We start from the raw sequence: 17,615 nt of genomic DNA, 5'->3' as shown, positions 1-17,615 counted from the left end.
TCCAGCCTCTTCAGGAACCTACACTCATATGTTCAACATGATGCAGGTTATGGGGAACTCATTCTGAAATGACCTGGCAGGACCTGCCAGGGAGATCCCACAACATTCTTATACATGTCGCCTCCAGCATTCACTTAAGACAAGACAAAGGCGTCCCAACAGATACCTCCCAGGTGCCTGGGCACAAAGGACTTTTCACAGGGAACATTTGTCCTTCTGTTTGCGGGTCCAACGTACTGACTGTGAAAGCCGCACGTGGAGTCTAGAGCAGATGGGGGTGATGGTTAATCTCAACTGTCAACTTGATGAGATACAGCATCACCTGGGAGAGTGGCAGCTGGGTGTGCCTATGGTGGGGGGGGGGGGCGCATCTTGATGAGGTTAACTGAGATTTAAAAAAAAAAGACCCATCCACTGTGGGTGGCTCCATTCCCCAGGCTTGGATCCCAGGCTGTGTAAAAAGGAGAAGAAGGTGAGTTAAGCGCCAGCGTTGCTATCTCTCTTCTTCCTGACTGTGGCTACGACACGACCAGCTGCCCCACGCTCCTGCACTTGACTTCCTCACCGTGAACTGCGGGGAAGTCACATTACCCTTGAACTGCGAGCCAGCACCAACTCTTCCTCCCTTACATTGCTTACGTCAGGGTGATGTGTCCCTGCAAGAGGAACAAGAGCTGAGATATGAGGGAGGAAAGGCATTTCCCATGGATGTGGAGATGACTCTGAGCTAAGCTGGGCACCAGCATCACCCACGAACACAACAGAATACCGGCCAGTCCATTATACCCCAGAACGCCCAGGAAAAAAAGTGTGGCACTGTTGGTTTTAGGCCAATGCACATCCATCAATGAACCTTTAAAATACATTAGAGGGCTGGAGTGATGGCTCAGAGGTTAAGAGCACTGGCTGCTCTTCCAGAGGTCCTGAGTTCAATTCCCAGCAACCACATGGTGGCTCACAACCATCTATAGTGGGATCTGATGCCTTCTTCTGTCATACAGACAGGACACTGTATATATAAAATAAATAAATCTTTAAAATAAATAAATAGGAAAAGAAATAAATGAATAAATGAATGAATAAATAAATTACATCAGAGCTGGGTGATGGTGGTGCATGCCTTTAATCCCAGTACTCAGGAGGCAGAGCCAGGTGGATCTCTGTAAGTTCAAGACCAGCCTGCTCTCACAGAGCGAGATCCAGGACAGGTACCAAAACTACACAGAGAAACCTTGTCTCGAAAAACAAAAAAAAATAAAATACATTAGAAATGAAAGTGAGAGTCTGCCTCTGCTCATACATGGCACAGGTGAGGCTCTCACACTCCTATGGCCCTTCTAACAGCAGGCAACAAGCTGGCATGTCACATGCCACATTCTAACACTAGTCCTTTTTTTTTTTTTTTAATTCCATGCATTTCCTTGGCTCTTCCACCCTTTGTTGCCCTCTAACAAAATAAAGCTTCCTCCTGGCTCCACTCTCCCCCGCCCATGTGATTACGGTGGCTATCTTCCAATTAAAACATGGCCCACGCATGTGCCCCAATCGCAAGCTGGGACTGGAGCCAGCCTGGCTGAGCATGGAGATCGCACCTCGCTCTGGCTCACAGGATTAGCAAAAGTAATTCCCCAAAGAGGCTGTACCCAGCCCACTCACATCACGGCCACCCACACCCCAGGCACTGCAGATCAGAGCACTGTGACCCATGCTGCGAAGCCAGAGAGGCACCCCCAGCCAGGCTGCACCCCAGTTCTCCACCCAGAGCTGTCAGGCACCACAGTGAGTCTGTAGAGTTATCTGGAATGAGACCCAAGTCCTAAGAATCCCATGATGTCAACTACCCATCCTCCAACAAGCCCCTGGACCACAGTTTGTGTCTCAAGCCATTGTCCATACTAGCCAGTTATTGCCTCCCCCACTATGACCCCCTCTACAACTAGTCAGAAGATGCTTCATTGCTGCTGATGTTGTTGGTACCAAAAGCCACCATCCTGGAAGCAGTAGTCTGTAATAGATTCAGATAAAAAAGGAGGCTGATGGACCATGTGACCACCAGGCTCACTGAGAATATTCAATACAGTCCTTCTTCTCCATCCCAGACTCTTCCCCATCCTCAACCTCCATCCATGGCCACACTCCCCAGAATTCCCACCCAGAAGACTGATGTCTCTCTGCCCAGGTACCCAGAGCTGGACCATTTGTCCCTCTTCACGTTGGACATCTGTGGTGGTTTGAAAATGGCCCCCAGAGGCTCCTATGTTTGAATGCTTGGTCCTCAGTTAATGGAACTGTTGAGGAAGAATCAGGAGGTGTGGTTTTGTTGGAAAAGGTATGGCCTTGTTTGAGAAGGTGCGTCACTGGGGGTGGGCTTTGAGGTTTCAAAAAACCCTGCCAGTACCCCACCCCCAACTCTCTCTCTCTCTCTCTCTCTCTGCCCCTTCTCTGCCTGCTACCTACAGATCCGGGTTCCCACCATGATGATCATGGACTAACCCTCTAAAACTATAAGCAAACCCCCAGTTAAATACTTTCTCTCATAAGAGTTGCCTTGTGTCTCTTCATAGCAACAGAACTGACTAAAAGAGTCATCTATTTCATTTACATATGACTTGGTGGTGGGGGTTTTTATTACCCCATGTCACCATCAGTATGAAGGGGATTCTCATTACCAAGGCAATGAGCAGGAAGGTGTGCTCCTTTTTTGTGAAGTCTCAAGGATGACAGCAGATGCCCTGCTTGGTCCCCTGGGCTCTGTTCCTTATGGCAGCCAGAGGTTCTTCTCATAATGTAAAGCAGGTCATGCACCCTGAGCTTCAAAACCCTGCAGCGGTGCCCAGCCTAGCCTGAATAAAATCTGAGGTCTTTTCAAAAGGCACAGAGCCCTGGGAGAATGCCACCCTTGGCCATCTCGCTGGCCAGGTGTCCCCACCCTTGCCCCCTTGCACAGTGGTGTCCCTGACCTCTATATTGACCCTTGAACATGCCACAGTTGGCTGCCTGGGGGGTCAGGGCCAAGTCTTCCCTTCATCTCTCCATGACATACCCCACACCTCCTCTGGGTTCTGTTCCCCAGAGAAGTCCTCCTCCACTGACCTAACTAAAGGAAACTTCCAGGTCCTACACTGTTCTCCTGTTGGTGTTTATCATCTCCTGACGCAAAAAAAAAAAAAAAACCACCACGCTTTCAACAAGTCTGTTCAGAGAGCAGAGACTCACTGTCTCTGTGACAGCTTGTCCCCAGACCCCGAACCTGCTCTCGGCAGGTGGCCAGGGCTTCCGGACCTGCTAGTGGACCCACAGGTCACAGGAAGCAGAGGGGACTTTGGGAACTGGATGTGGCTCTGGGAATGTGTTCAGCCTGCACACGCTACCACCCCAGCCCTTCACACCTGCTCTCCTCTGCCTGGAAAGTTCTTCCCCAGACCCCTGCATGGCTTATCCCCATTCTTCTCATCTCGGGCCAACGGTACATCCCCAGACAGGCCTTCCCTCCAAGCGTGTCTCCAGGTACTCTATCCCTCTCCCATCTCCTCCATCCCACAGTCCTCTTTCAACTCTGCCCCTCTCACATCATGACCCACAGGAGCCAGGAATTATATCCGAGCAACAGGATGACATCAGAGACCCCAGTGTAACAGAACCTGGTCACATGCTCACTGCAACTGGGCCCAGTCACCTAGAAGATGAAAGGTCCTCTACGGAGGTTGCAGGGCTCCTAACCCAAGCATCCGTTGGCATTCGTTTGGTCAGGTCTGCGCGTGCGTGCCTGCGTGCCTGCGTGCCTGCATGTCTGCGTGCCTGCGTGCCTGCGTGCCTGCGTGCCTGCAAATGTGTGCCGATGAGGAGGGCATGTGCTGGAATGGAACTCAGGACACTTGCTCACTGGTAAGCACTCTACCACTGAGATCCACCCCCAGCCCTGGTTCCAGACTTTCAGATAGGCGAGCTCCTGGCTTTGACATTCATCTGGCCTTGGGTAGGGTTGCAATGGTGTATGTGGCTGTGAAGAAATCCAAGGTAGCGTTTGGTTTGTTCCCTCCTCTCGCCCGTGGGCCTAGAGCTTTGCTCAGCTGGGTGGCAAGGCTTACATCAGAACGGGCCCTGGATGTGTTTTCTGGCCACGGAAAAACATCAGGGCTGGGGAGGTGGAGCAGTCAATGCTTACCATGCAACCATAAGGACCCGAGTTTGATCCCCGAACCCGTGTGTAAAAGTCAGACCTGGCAACCCACTCAGTCCTGTGCTCGGGAGGTAAAGACGAGGGCAGCCCTAGGGGCTCATTGGCGGGGCAGCCAAGGCTAGCCCACTCTGTGCACCCCACCCAGTGAGAGGCCCTGTCCTGAAAAAAAAAAACAGGGTAGCATACATCTTTAATCCGAGCACTCAAGAAGCAGAGGCAAGAAGATCTCTGAGTTCAAGGCTAGCCTGGTCCACAAAGCAAGTTCCAGGACAGCCAGGGCTATGCAGAGAAACCCTGTCTTAAAAACTGCCCACCCCACAGAAAGGTAGGGTAGGGCCTGCAGAGATGGCTCCGTGGTTAGGAGCACTGGTTGCTGTTCCAAAGGACCCAGGTTCGATTCCCAGAACCCACATAGTGGCTCACAACTCTCTGGAACACCAGTCCCAGGGGCTCTGATACCCTTTTCTGGTCTCCAAGGGCACCAAGCATGCCCATTATGCACAGACATTGCATGCAAAACATCCGTATGCATAAAATAAAAATAAATCAATCTCAAAAAAAAAAACATTTAAAGCAAGGTGAACATCAGTTGAGAAAGACGTTTAACACAGACTCTGGCCTCTACATACATACACGTGTGTATGCTCAAACACCACACACACACACACACACACACACACACACACACACACATACACACACAGCAGCTATTTTCTGAGGTTTGAGATCCTAATGCCCGGAGTCACCCAGGGAGCTCACAGTCTCCATGCTCAGAGTCCCTTTCATTTCCTCGGGTCCCCTGTTATCTGTCCCCAACACTTCCAAATTTGCTTACTTTCCTAATCTCTCCTCCGTGGGCAACTCGGGTGTTTATCTTGTGGGCTGTGCCTCTGCCGCTCATGTCTCCTCCCCGTGAGCCTTCATTAAAATATTTCAAATGAAGACCTTTCCTGCCCCCTCAAGAGAGCATGCTGGGTCTTTCCCACACAACACATTTTTTTAATTCTTATCACAGGACTTCAGGCAGTTTGTACATTATATCCTATTAAAAAACCTCAATTCCACTTGAGGTTGTCACAATCCGGAGATTACAGTGTTCTGCCAGGGATATATTCATACATTCACTTTGTTCGCTGGCAGACTCGGTGCGTGAGCCGGTATTTCACACCTCATTTGATACCACAATGAGACCCGACGTATAAAAAGAAGCAATTATTTATTTAGATTATGGAATGGTTTCAGAGGGATATTCGATTATGTAATGGTTTTAGATGGATATTCATAGGTATAAACTGCCATGCTGGAGTACGGCTCCCTGCTGTTCTTCAGCCTGGAGCTGGAGTTGGGGGGGAGGGGGAGGTGTCAAACATCCAGCAGGAAGGAGAAGTACAGAAAAAGTCACTGGGATGGAAGCCCTTCTCATTTGCAAAACGGCCTCCTCTTTCCCATGTAGCATTTTTTTTAATTTTTTTTCTAGAGAAAAAAAGAAAATCACAAAACCAAAAAGTGACAACCACTTCTGAGGATCAGCACCCTTCTTTCCATGTGAAACACTGGCCATGGGCTGGGGGAGATGGCTCAGGGGGTCAGAGGGGGCTTGCTGCAAAAACCTGAGGACCTGAGTTCGAATCCTCAGCCTCCAGATAAAAAGCCGGGCATGGAACCCAAGCATTGTGGGGGTGTGGAGACGGGAAGATCATTGTGAACCACGAGCCAGGTTCAGTGAGAGACCCTGTCTCAAGGAAAGGAGGCAGCAACTGATAGGACATGACACCAGGCATCCTCCTCTTTCCTCCATGCGCACATGTGTGCATATGTACCGCACACACAAACAAAATGGAGTCACTCTGCCAATCAAGTATTGCTGGGGATGCTGTGAATGTGTTGCTCTGATTGGATTGATAAATAAAACGCTGATTGGCCAGTAGCCAGGCAGGAAGTATAGTATAGGCGGGGCAAGCAAAGAGGAGAACTCTGGGAAGAGGAAGGCTGAGTCAGGAGTCTCCAGCCAGACACAGAGGAAGAGAGATGTAAAAATACTGGTAAGCCACAAGCCACGTGGCAACTTATAGATTAATAGAAATGGGTTAGTTTAAGATACAAGAACTAGATAGCAAGAAGCCTGCCACGGCCATATAGTTATAAGTAATATAAGTCTCTGTGTGTTTACTTGGGTCTGAGTGGCAGCAGCCCGAGCAAGACTGGAAAAAACTCCAACTACAAAGCATTCCTACAAAATTTAATTCCTCAGCATACACCATGGAGACCATCATTATAACCCCAGTGTCCCAGATGCAGAACCGGGAAACCCCACCCCTTTCAGACCAATGTCAGGATCAACAACATTACACGGACTGGTGTGCTTTCCTCTAACTCCTGCCGCCATCGCCATCAGTGTCCACAGGCTCCAGACCCCTCCCTATCCCCGCTCTGCCCAAGCCCTGGGGGCACTGATAGGAACCCTGGCTCTGAGTTGATCTGGGCGGATGTCCGAGAAGAGCCCAGGACAACCGTCTGGCTCATAGCCACACTCAACCAGGAAAAACAACTGCTCCGTAGAGTGACCGTGTGGTCAGAGGGGCACTGGGAGTTCCTGGCCACTGCACTGCTCCCAGGAGGGGAGGGTAGCCAGGGAGGAACCAGGGAAGGAAGACAGGTTGAAGGAGAAACTCAGAGTACCAGAGCTCCCACTTCTAATGCAGACCACAGGGAGATGCGCTCTCCCACTGTGGATATAAGCACACCAGCCCCCTGTGCTAAACAGAATCAAGCTACATCCCTGGGCAGAGCCCACCTTTTAAAGAGTGTGGCCACTGTGCCCACTGACTACCCTCACCCTCCCCTCATGCCCCGGCCGTGAAGCCCACCTCTATACAGCTAGAAAGCAACACGAGAAACTCACCTCCCAAGCCCAGCCTGCTCCTAGGCAGGGAGCCCTCTGTTACCTAGATCTTTTAAACCAAAGACCGGCTTAGGGGAACTGAGGAGACTCAGGAGACACTCCACTCCTTCCCAGTGTTTAGATACTGCTGAGTGAAGTCTGTGATGGCTGGAAGAGTTGCAACCATCTTGTGGCCACGAGGAAACCAGCTGGAAGATCCCCAAGAGGCCACGCCGGGTACTGCTGTGTGAACAGCCCCTCTGAATATGCTCTGTGAGACGGTGAAGCCCTTTACGGCAACCACTTTGGGGGAATGACCTGTGGCTTTGCAACTAGAAGCCCTTAAGCCAATATTAACAACTCCAGGACCCAGGGTGCCCAGCAGGCCTATTCAGATATACAGGGAAACCCCGGCCATGTGATGTCACAGCCCACACTCCATCCAGGACACTGTCTGCCCAGTGGTGTGATTGATGAGTTCAGAATGGAAACCAGCATCAGACCGCTCCGCCTGAGTCATTCCTCCTCCTGGAAGACCTTCAAAGGCAACACAGTAAAGCTCTGGGGTTGGCTGGGGTCACATGAGAAGTGACAGCATGTGCCAGGCATGTCCACGGAAAAAGCACACACACACACACACACACACACACACACACACCGCCAGCCTCCGACCCCATTCATGGCCCACACTGATTCATCACCAAGGCCAGAGTGTCTCCTGGGCCTCCAAGGACCCAAAGCTAGAGAAGAAAGAAAAGAGATCACGGACAGTTTACAGTGATAAGTGATACAGCGCCCGGGGCACTGGGGTGGCATCTGAATTTAGCAGCCACTCATCCAGCACTGCTCCTTGGCCCAGGGTGGGAGACAGGCAGACAGACAGACGCACTCTCAGTAGGGGAAGAAAGTGGGAGCGGAGACTGGGGAGGGGCTGTCAAGTCAGGGATCTTTCCACCCTCTGCCGCCTAGGTTGGTGGAGCCCACAACCCCTCAGGCTGGATTCTGAGCTGTGGAAGACTGTAAAGAAACCTGGACTTGAGACTCCAGAGCCCCACTCCCACCCCGCTCCGGGTGTGGGCTCAATGGCACAGAGACAGCTCATATATTTAAACAGCCAGGGACCTGAGATGGTTCGGTGGGTAAAGGTACGTACCTCTTATGCCTGAGGACTTGAGTTGAACCCCCTCCGGGGCTCATAGGAGAAGGGATGAACCATCCTCTGAAATCTGTCCTCTGACCTCTACATGTACCATGACACACAGATCAACAGACACACACAATAATAATAATAATAATAATAATAATAATAATAATAATAATAATAGATTTTTTAAAAAATAAGCAGTGAGAAACAATTAGCTGATAGCTGTGAGCACTCAGCTTGCTTATTAAAAAGCAATTTCTCCCTGGCTCTTTAATTGATTCACCCCACCCCACCCCACCCCACCCCCACCCCCACCCCCATTTCAGCCTTCAGTTCTTCACGGAAACAACAACAATAGTAACAATATGGTTATCGGACTCCGAACTGTGATAAATGAAAGAGGGTCGTCTTGGAGACAGGCAACCTCACTGTGTATTGTGCATACAGGATGGACGGTCCAGGCTGCAGTGCATCCCTGCAGTGGCTACACCAGGCTGGTGAGGCGGAAGGGCGGTCCACACGCCATCGTGCGCGTGCGCGTTATTCCGTCACCCGCTGTCGTATCCCGCACACCACAGTGCTCACCTGCTCTGTTTCTCCGGGTGGTGTCCCACGCAGGCCAGGGCTGCCGTGGTCTGGGTACCATCCTGCTCAATGTCCTCCTGCACTGCCCACTGGTTCTCGTTGCTCACCCGCACTGCCGTTATCCTCACGCCCGCGGCTGCCTTGATTCTAATGACAGAAGAAGAAAGTAGATGCGTAAGAAAATAGTCTTGCCGGGCGGCGATGGCGCACACCTTTATCCCAGCACTCGGGTGGCAGAGGCAGGCAGATCTCTGAGTTCGAGGCCAGCCTGGTCTACAAAGCGAGTTCCAGGGAAGGCGCAAAGCTACACAGAGAAACTCTGTCTCAAGAAAAAAAAAATCGGCTTTGCCTGGGCCAGCTCCATGGGAGATGGCATCTGTATCACACGAAGACCCCCTTCCCTGAAGGCTTTCCCTTAAGACTGATCTTAGGGGCAGCAAGATGGCTCAGTGGGTGAGGACATTTGCTGCAAAGCCTAATGACCTGAGTTCAGCATCCGGAATCCACACAGTGAAAGACCCACAACTTCCTCAAGCTGTCCTCTGACCTCCACACACCACCATGACAGAGGCACCCACCTCCACACATACATAATAAAGAAATAAATGTAAGAAAAAATTTTTTTTTGATTTTTCAAGACAGGGCTTCTCTGGAAAGCCCTGGCTGTCCTGGAACTCACTCTGTAGACCAGGCTGGCCTCGAACTCATAGAGATCCACCTGCCTCTGCCTCCTGAGTGCTGGGATTAAATGTGTGTGCCACCACTGCCCCTAGCTAAGAAAAAAAAAAATTAATGCTGATGTGTCCCAAACCATGCATGGTGACTTCTATGAGTAAACTCTGAACTTGGAAAGCTGAGGCAGGAGAATTGCTACAAGTTCAAGGCCAAACTGGGCTATGGAGTGAGACCCTGTCTCAAGAATAAATTCGCAAATAAATAAACCCTGGCCTTTTCACAAGTGCACAGCATGTTGTCATGCACCTCCACTTTCTGTCACTGGCTTTTAAATTAATAATATTATGCAAATTTTATCTTAATATTAAAAAAGAGAGGCAAGGGCCCACAAGATGGCTCAGTGGGCAAAGACATTTACCAACAAACCTGAAGACCTGAGTTCAAACCCTGGGACCCACATGGTGGAGGGAGAGGACAGACCCATGCCATGTGACCTCTGAGCTCTATGGGTGCACCATGGTACACGCACTTAACACATAGCCACTAAAATACAAATAACCAAAATAAAAAAATTATATGAGGAGGGAGGTAAGTGACCCATCCCAGGAGTGATTGAAATGTGAAGGGGGTGGAGGAGTAATACCTGCACTAAGACACCTGGGAGGCCCAGGAAGGACAAGAAAAGGACCCTTCCCCAGCAGAATCTGCAACATGGGCGACATCTGAGCCCGAGACCCATCCTGAAGCCGGGCTCTGTCACCTGCTCTAAGGAATGTGGAGTGGACTCAGGAATGCCAACCCCTATGGTTCCATCAGATACAAAGAAGGGACTCTGCCTCCCTCTCCCTTCTTGTGGTCACCCCAGCTCCCACCTGAACAGCACACTCCAGAGGCTTCAATGCTACCTGTCTGCTATCCCGACTTCTGTATCTGATCATTCCTCCTGTTGGATTCTGGTCTTAATCTCCTCTTCCACAAAGCTTTCTTTCTTGACACCATGACATCCTAGGAGTTGATTTATGCATGCCATAAACAGGCATCCTGTTCCATTGCTGCCTCCAGCCAAAGGAACAAGGGAAGAGAATGTCCCAGAACCCGTGTCTACATCCAAAGCCCTTCTCCCCGGAGCTGTGCCCTCTGCCCTGTGGGTCCTCACTATTATAACAACTCACATTGATCTTTCCCACACATATGATGGCTCAGAACCCTTCCATCAAGCCTCTAGAGGTCAGAGGAGAAGTGAGAAGCAGTTGCAGGCTAGCCCACAGAGAGTTCTCTCATGGCCACAGGGTGGCTGCCAGCAGCTTCAGGTCCCACATCCTCATGTGCGGAGGGCCTGGGAGGAGCAACTGCGGCTGGGATGTAAAATAACATTTTTTAAAAAACTGTCTAAGCATGCTGGCTATTTTGTTTTACATAAAATATAAATAAATCCCATAAATGCTAAGAAGGAGGAGGAAGAGGAACAAAAATACAAGAAATAAGGTTCTCCTTCTGAGAACAAAAATCTTAAAGCTGGTTTTCCCAGGCTGAATTTGATGGGTTTGTTCGTAATGGGTGAGGTTAATCCCATATTGAGAGGGCTTAAAAAGAGGGGGACGCTGAAAAGAAATTCAAGTCATAGCAGAAGAAATGCATGCTGGGTATTAAAAACACTTGTAAAGCCAAATTGTTGACACGCCGCCCATCTCTTAAGCACAAGTTATGAAATTCTTCTTAAATTTCATCTTGGTCTCCCAACTAAATCCTCCTTAACTTCAGGGTATATCTGTTAAAGCGATTTAAGCTCAGAGAAATTCAGGTCTTAAATATTCACTAACCTTGTTTTAGACAAAAAAAAAAATCTTCAGGCTTGGGGATATTCTTAGCACTTGGTATTTTAAAACTACAATATCCAAAGCTACGTAGAGGAGATTAGTGGCCCCGTGGCTGTGGTGAGCTGGAGGTTTCCAAGACTAAGCAATAAAAGTTACCACCACAAAGTGTCCAGGACACATATGGAGGTTAGCCAAGTGACTTGGTGACAGGCTAAGCATACAGGGGATGTCTTCTAGGAAATGAAGCCATCAAGGAGCAGGGCTGGGGGGCTGGGGAGAGGGCTGTTTGTAAAGTGCTTGCTGCTCTTGCAGAGGACCCCATTTGGGTTCCCAGCACACAGGCCAGTAGGTTCACAACCACCTGTAACTCCAGCTCCAGGGGGAATCTGACTCCCTCTTCTGGCCTCTGCAGGTAACTGCATGGACAGGCATATACAGATGCCCGAATTCTTCCACCATATCTGGAGGCTAGTGGAGGTAAACCATGCTGAGAGCTCATTTTGAATGACTATTTAAACTTGAAAGGTGGCAGAGAAATGAATCCAGGTGAGGAGATCTCCAGGCACCTGCCTCATGGGACCTGCCAGGACACCCACGGAGCAGATGGGGGTCTCCCTCCTGGACTCTCCCACGTGGGTGTTGAAAACACGTGTATTTTTGACCTTTAAGTCAGAGAGTGATTGGGGGCCTCTTAAGGAACAAGCAGATCTCTGAGAAGCATGGGACTCAGCTCCAAGAATGGGGACGGGCAGGGTCTTCTTTTTACAGGTGTGAGCATCCACCAGTGGCACATGCCCACTTCAGGGGGGCCAAGCAAGGAGGGCACCACACGGGGACATTATCCAAGTGCTGGCCTTCCATGTCACCTAAAACTAACTTACTTTGTTTTATTTATTTATTTGATACATGGTCTCACTACATAGCAGCCCTGGCTATCCTGGAGCTCTCTGTGTAGACCAGACGAGACTGCAACTCACAGAGATATGCTTGCTTCCGCCTCTCAAAGGCTGTGTGTCACCTGGGTATATATAGAAAAACAGTAGAGCCAGTGACATTCCCGTCTGCCTTCTTTGTCATACAAGCTGACTGTATTTGTGACTTTTCCCATGACTGTGACAAAATATCTCCTAAAATCTATTTACAGGAAGGGGAGCTGATTTTGATTCGCAGTTTAAGAGCACAGCCCATCACAGTGGGAAAGACATGGCCGCGGGACCATAAGGTCCCACGGCATCCACAGTCAGGAAGCAGAGAGAGGTGGATGCTGGTGCTCAGCTCACTCTCTCCTTTTTATTCAGTCCAGGCCCCTAGCCCACGGGATGGCGCTGCCCACATTCAGGGCAAGTTTTCCCACCTCGATTAACCCAATCTGCAAACTCCCTCATAGGCATGCCCCAGAACCTTGCTTCCTAAGGGACGATAAATAATGTCAAGTTGGCAATATTAACCATCACACTGAGCATGCCCAAAGAATATTACCTTCCCCGACTCTAACTCAACTCCTGCTCTATGACCCTGGAAAGCGTGCCTACCCTCCTTCCTTCTTGAATTCTGACCTTAAACTGAGTATGCTTGGGAATGTGCTCCCACTGCCACCCGGAGGGCTTTCCTACTTGAAAGTGTGCCATACAGGCTCCCCAATAAAATCTCCACACTTCCTTTGCTGGGGAGAGCATTACTCCAAAAATAACGCCCATACCTTCCTTACCTCGAGTAGCATAGCCTTCCCCCAAGTTTTCGTCTCTTGGCCACACTTGTTTGGACTTTGGCCTGAGATGGGAACCCACCACTGTCCCTTGTCTCGTTGCTCACCTAATCTTCCACCCTAGAAAGTCAGCTAAGATGTCCACAGCTAGGGATAAATCAGAGATGCCACATTTCCACAACCAAAAGGATGGTTCCGAGTATTTCAGTGCCTCTCCCACACAGATGCCTAGATGCAGTCAGTTGCCTGGTGGGTGCAGAAATCACCTCCTGGAAGAGAGGTGGGTGGCAGATACTAGGAAGGGCAGTTTACAGAACACCAGATCACTGTGGCTGCATCCACTACAAGTGTAGACAGACACTGCTCTGCTCCGACCAGGGTGTCTCTAAGTGCAGATCTGCAGTGGGTCTGCTCCTGCTGGAAGCTGCACGCAGCCCTGGAGGCTGAGCAGAGCCCCACTGCCCTCTCATGCCTCAGTGAGAACATCCTTATGGTGTTTCCCCAACCAAATGATAACTATCATAGTTCAGGACTGTCTCCTCAGACTACAAGCCACAGCACTTTCCACACCCAGCTAACAGAGACTCCCTTTAGTCATATCAGCTTCCCAAGGCTGTTGGAACTGATGGCCACAAGCTAATAGTGCTCAGGGGTAGAAAGTCATTGTCTTATGGTTCTGAGGGCTAGAACCTTGAATTCAGGTGCTAGGAAGGCTGATTTTGATGGAAGCTCTGGAAGAGAGCCCTTTTATTTTTAATTATACATGTATGTGTGTCTGTGCATATAAGTGCAGGACCCATGGTGGCCAGAAGAGGGCGACGATCCTTTGGAGCTAGAGTTACAAGTGGTTGTAGGCTGCCCAGCTTGGGAGCTGGACACCGAATTCAGGTCCTCTGCAAAAGCAGTACATGTCTTAACTGCTGAGCCATCTCTACAGCTCCATGGAAGGGAATCCCCCTATGCCTCTCTTGAAACCCATGCCTTCCACACAGACTTCCTTCTTCATGCTTCCCATAACACTAAGACAAGAAAGTCTGTCTTGATTTCAGCACTGTAAAAGTAGCATCCCATGAGGGAAGCTGGCACAGAGCTTGTCTTGGCCTCCCTTTAATCCTGATCCATGCCATAGGCAAATATAAACTCTCCTGCTGGGAGTGCCCCCATCCACACAAGCCAGGGAGCTCAGCCAGGATGACACTAAGTTCACAGGTTCAAGGACTCTTCAAAGTGCTGTGTCCTGGACAGTGACTGGTCCAATGAGGAAACATGTGACCCAACACTGGGTCTCAACTAACAGACATGTGGGCAGAATTTATCAGAGATCTTTTACTGAAGAGTGTGGGGGGGGGGGGTGCCTGTCTCTCTGTATATCTGCACACACACCCATGCAGAGACCAGACACCAGATGTCTTCTATTACTCTCTACCTTATTCCTTGAAGATGGTCTCTCCCTATGGGCCTGGAGAGATAGCTCACTGGTTAGAGCACTGGCTGCTCTTCCAGGAGACCCATGTTCAGTTCCCAGCACCCACCACACAGTGGCTGGCAATGGCTTGCAACTTTCCTGGAGGTCCAGAGCGACCTTCTGCCTCCTCAGGCACCAGGCATGCAAGCGGTAAACCAACATGCATACAGGCAAAATGCTTATACACACAAAATAAACATAAAATTTCTAATTTAAGACACGATCTCTCACTGAACTTGAAGCACTTCTTGGGGCTGCCAGACTGACTGGCCAGCCGTCTCCCAGGATCCACCTGTCTCTACCTCTCGCAGGCACAAACAGCCATGCTGGGCTTTTTACATGGGTGCTTTGGATTTGCACAGATAGGCACAGCAAGCAATCTTTTGTTTTGTTTTGTTTTTTTCAAGACAGTGTTTCTCTGCATAATCATGGAACTCACTCTGTAAACCAGGCTGGGTTCAAACTCACATAGATCCACCTGACCTTGCCTCCCAAGTGCTGGGATCAAAGGTGTGCACCACCACCGGCCCGGCAACATCCAGCACTCTTAACTCACTGAGCCATCTCCCTTCCCATCGGGCGTCTTTGAGCCTAGCTTTCTTTCTACAAAGCCATAAGGACTCAATGTGTCTGTGCTGGATAGTTTTATGTCAACTTGACACAAGCTGAAGTCATCTGAGAGGATGGAACCTCAATTGAGAAAATGCCTCCATAAGACCCAGCTGTAGTGCATTTTCTTAATTAGTGACGGATGGGGAAGGATCCAACACATTGTGGGTGGTGTCACGCCTGGGCTGGTGGTCCTGGGTTCTATAAGAAAGCAGGCTGAGCAAGCCACGGGGAGCAAGTCAGTAAGCAGCACCCCTCCGTGGCCTCTGCATCAGCTCCTGCCTCCAGGTTCCTGCCCTGCTTGAGTTCCTGTCCTGACTTCCTTTAATGATGAACTGTGATGTGGGAAGCATAAGCCAAATAAACCCTTTCCTCCCCAGCTTGCTTTGGTCATGATGTTTCCTCAGTAGCAATAGCAACCCTGACTAAGACAGCATCTAACATATTCCTGAGAGTGAAAACAGTAGGAATGCAGAGGCATCATCAGGTGGATGAAGACTGTTTTCCGGACATGTATTTGAGCACCTAGATCCAGCAAGAACTGAGGATGTCCCTGAGCTGTCCAGTTCCATGAACCAGCAATTCCCCTTAAGCCACTGCAGTCAAATATTAGCTGACAAAATCCATCCAGTCTCTCCCATTTCCGCCACGCAGAGGACCAGCTGAAATCCACCCTAAGTTCACAGAAGTCACACAAAAAAGTTAGCCCGGCAATCCAAGGGCAAGAGGAGGGGCTGGAGAAAGGCTGTTTAATATTCTTCCCATCCTTGTGAGGAAAGAAGGCAAATATTGAATCAAGGAAATCTCTGGAAACAGTCAGAGAGCTTGCCTTTGTCGCATCCATCACTTTGGTAATAAATATTAATAAACAAACCTAGGCCAGAAAAAAATGCAATTCATAACTCAAAAGTAGCCTGACCTTTTATGGAATTAAACTCATTTTCTGTCCAGCCTGCTATTTGTAGAATGTTCCTGGTGACATACATTTTCACAGATCTACCAAAGACGCTTCCATCGGGGTCTTTACAGCTGCTCATGAGCCACAATAAGATGTTTTCTTCTCTCTTAGATACACACGGGGATTCATTCACTCTCATGTATGGGATCTGTCCTGCCTAAGGACACCTGTCTGCAGCCAGAGTGCTCACAGCCACCAAGACAGGACACACAAGCAGACCCACTCTCGGAACCTTACCTACATCACACTTATTCTTCTACCATAGAACTTTCTTCCAAGTTCTAGACCCACAGATGAATGAATACTTGAAATCACCTCTTAAGGGTCCCAAGGATGGGGCTGCAGAGATAGCTCAGTAGTTAAGAGTGCCTGTTGCTCTTACAGGGACCAAAGTTTGATTCCTGGAACCCACATGAGGGAATCACAACCATCTGTAACTCCACTCCCAGGGGATCCAACCCCCTCTTCTGGTCCTTGCAGACACTTCATGCACATGGTACATATACATACACACAGGCAAATCATCTATACATATAAAATAATCTAAAAGAAAGAAAAAGAATCTCAATGACAATCATTCTTAAAATGTTCCTGGCTGGGAGACAAAGGCAAGCAGATCTCTGAGTTAGAGGCCATTCTGGTCTACATAGTGAGTTCCAGGACAGCCAGGACTACATAGAGAAACCCTGTCTCAAAAAAAAAAACACACCCACTCCACCAAAAAAGAATAAAATGTTCCTGGCTGAACTAAGCCTCAACCCACCCATAATCACAAATAAAGCCACCCCATATCTCTTGTCCCCTTTCAGAAAGGACTATAAGCCATGAAGGCAAGAATCGGGCGCCCACCTCAACACATGCATGGAGTTCACAGGACAACTCTCAGGAGCCTGTTCTTCCATGGTGGCTTCTGGGGACCGAGTCAGGTCATCCGGCCTGTGCAGCTAGCACTTTTATAGGCTCAGCCATCTTCCCACCCCCAACTTCTTTACTTTCTCATATTCAAATCTATTTCCATCCTCATTTGACCAGACTAACTTTTCAACAGTAGTCAGTGATCCCTCTCAAAACACCACCCCCCATCCCCCACTGAGGGCTCCTGCCCTGGTTCAAGGACAGGGAGGTTAGCTGTCACCCTGGGGTTCTCTGCACGGACAGAGGCGCAAAGAACAGGAAGCAAACAGAACTCTCATCGTCCACCCACGTGGGTTGTTCCTGAGTGTTGTTCCTCATCACGGCGGCTCCCAGGGTCCCTTGGGGTCAGTGGCAGGATGAAGTAGGCTTGAAGCCAAGAGAACTTTCAGAAAGCCACCTTCACCCCATCTTCTGAGACCCAAGGCAGTGAACTCAAGTGTCTCCAGGGACCAGGCAGGGATACACAGGGGGCTTGGTGGGTGGATTCCCCGGTGAGGTGATAAAAAGTGCTGGGATTAAAGGCGTGCACCACCCTTCCATTTTCACTATTGATAATGACTGTGGATGTGGTGTGACCAGCTGGAGCGCTTGCCTTGACGTCCCTGCTATGATGGACTGTAACCTCGAATTACGAGGGGGAAAAAAAAAGACCTTTCTCCCCCAAGTTGCTTTATCACCGCA

The 17,615-nt window shown here is 49.6% G+C and overlaps 1 protein-coding gene across 2 annotated transcripts in view; it reads right to left on the bottom strand.

The window, feature by feature from the left end:
- Tmem132b (transmembrane protein 132B) overlaps window positions 1-17,615 on the bottom strand; it is a 273,939-nt gene that overhangs the window by 143,195 nt on the left and 113,129 nt on the right. For both annotated transcript variants that reach the window (XM_052755487.1, XM_052755486.1), the window contains one exon: window positions 8,791-8,937. In XM_052755487.1, the coding sequence (XP_052611447.1) occupies window positions 8,791-8,937 (147 nt within the window). The remainder of the gene's footprint in view (window positions 1-8,790; window positions 8,938-17,615) is intronic.

The sequence above is a fragment of the Peromyscus californicus genome, unplaced genomic scaffold (genome assembly GCF_007827085.1).
Source record: "Peromyscus californicus insignis strain IS unplaced genomic scaffold, ASM782708v3 Scaffold_2__1_contigs__length_46816999, whole genome shotgun sequence".
NCBI lineage: Eukaryota > Metazoa > Chordata > Mammalia > Rodentia > Cricetidae > Peromyscus > Peromyscus californicus.
The sequence above is the reverse complement of the archived record's forward strand: the minus strand, read 5'-3'. Positions and strand labels throughout refer to the sequence as shown.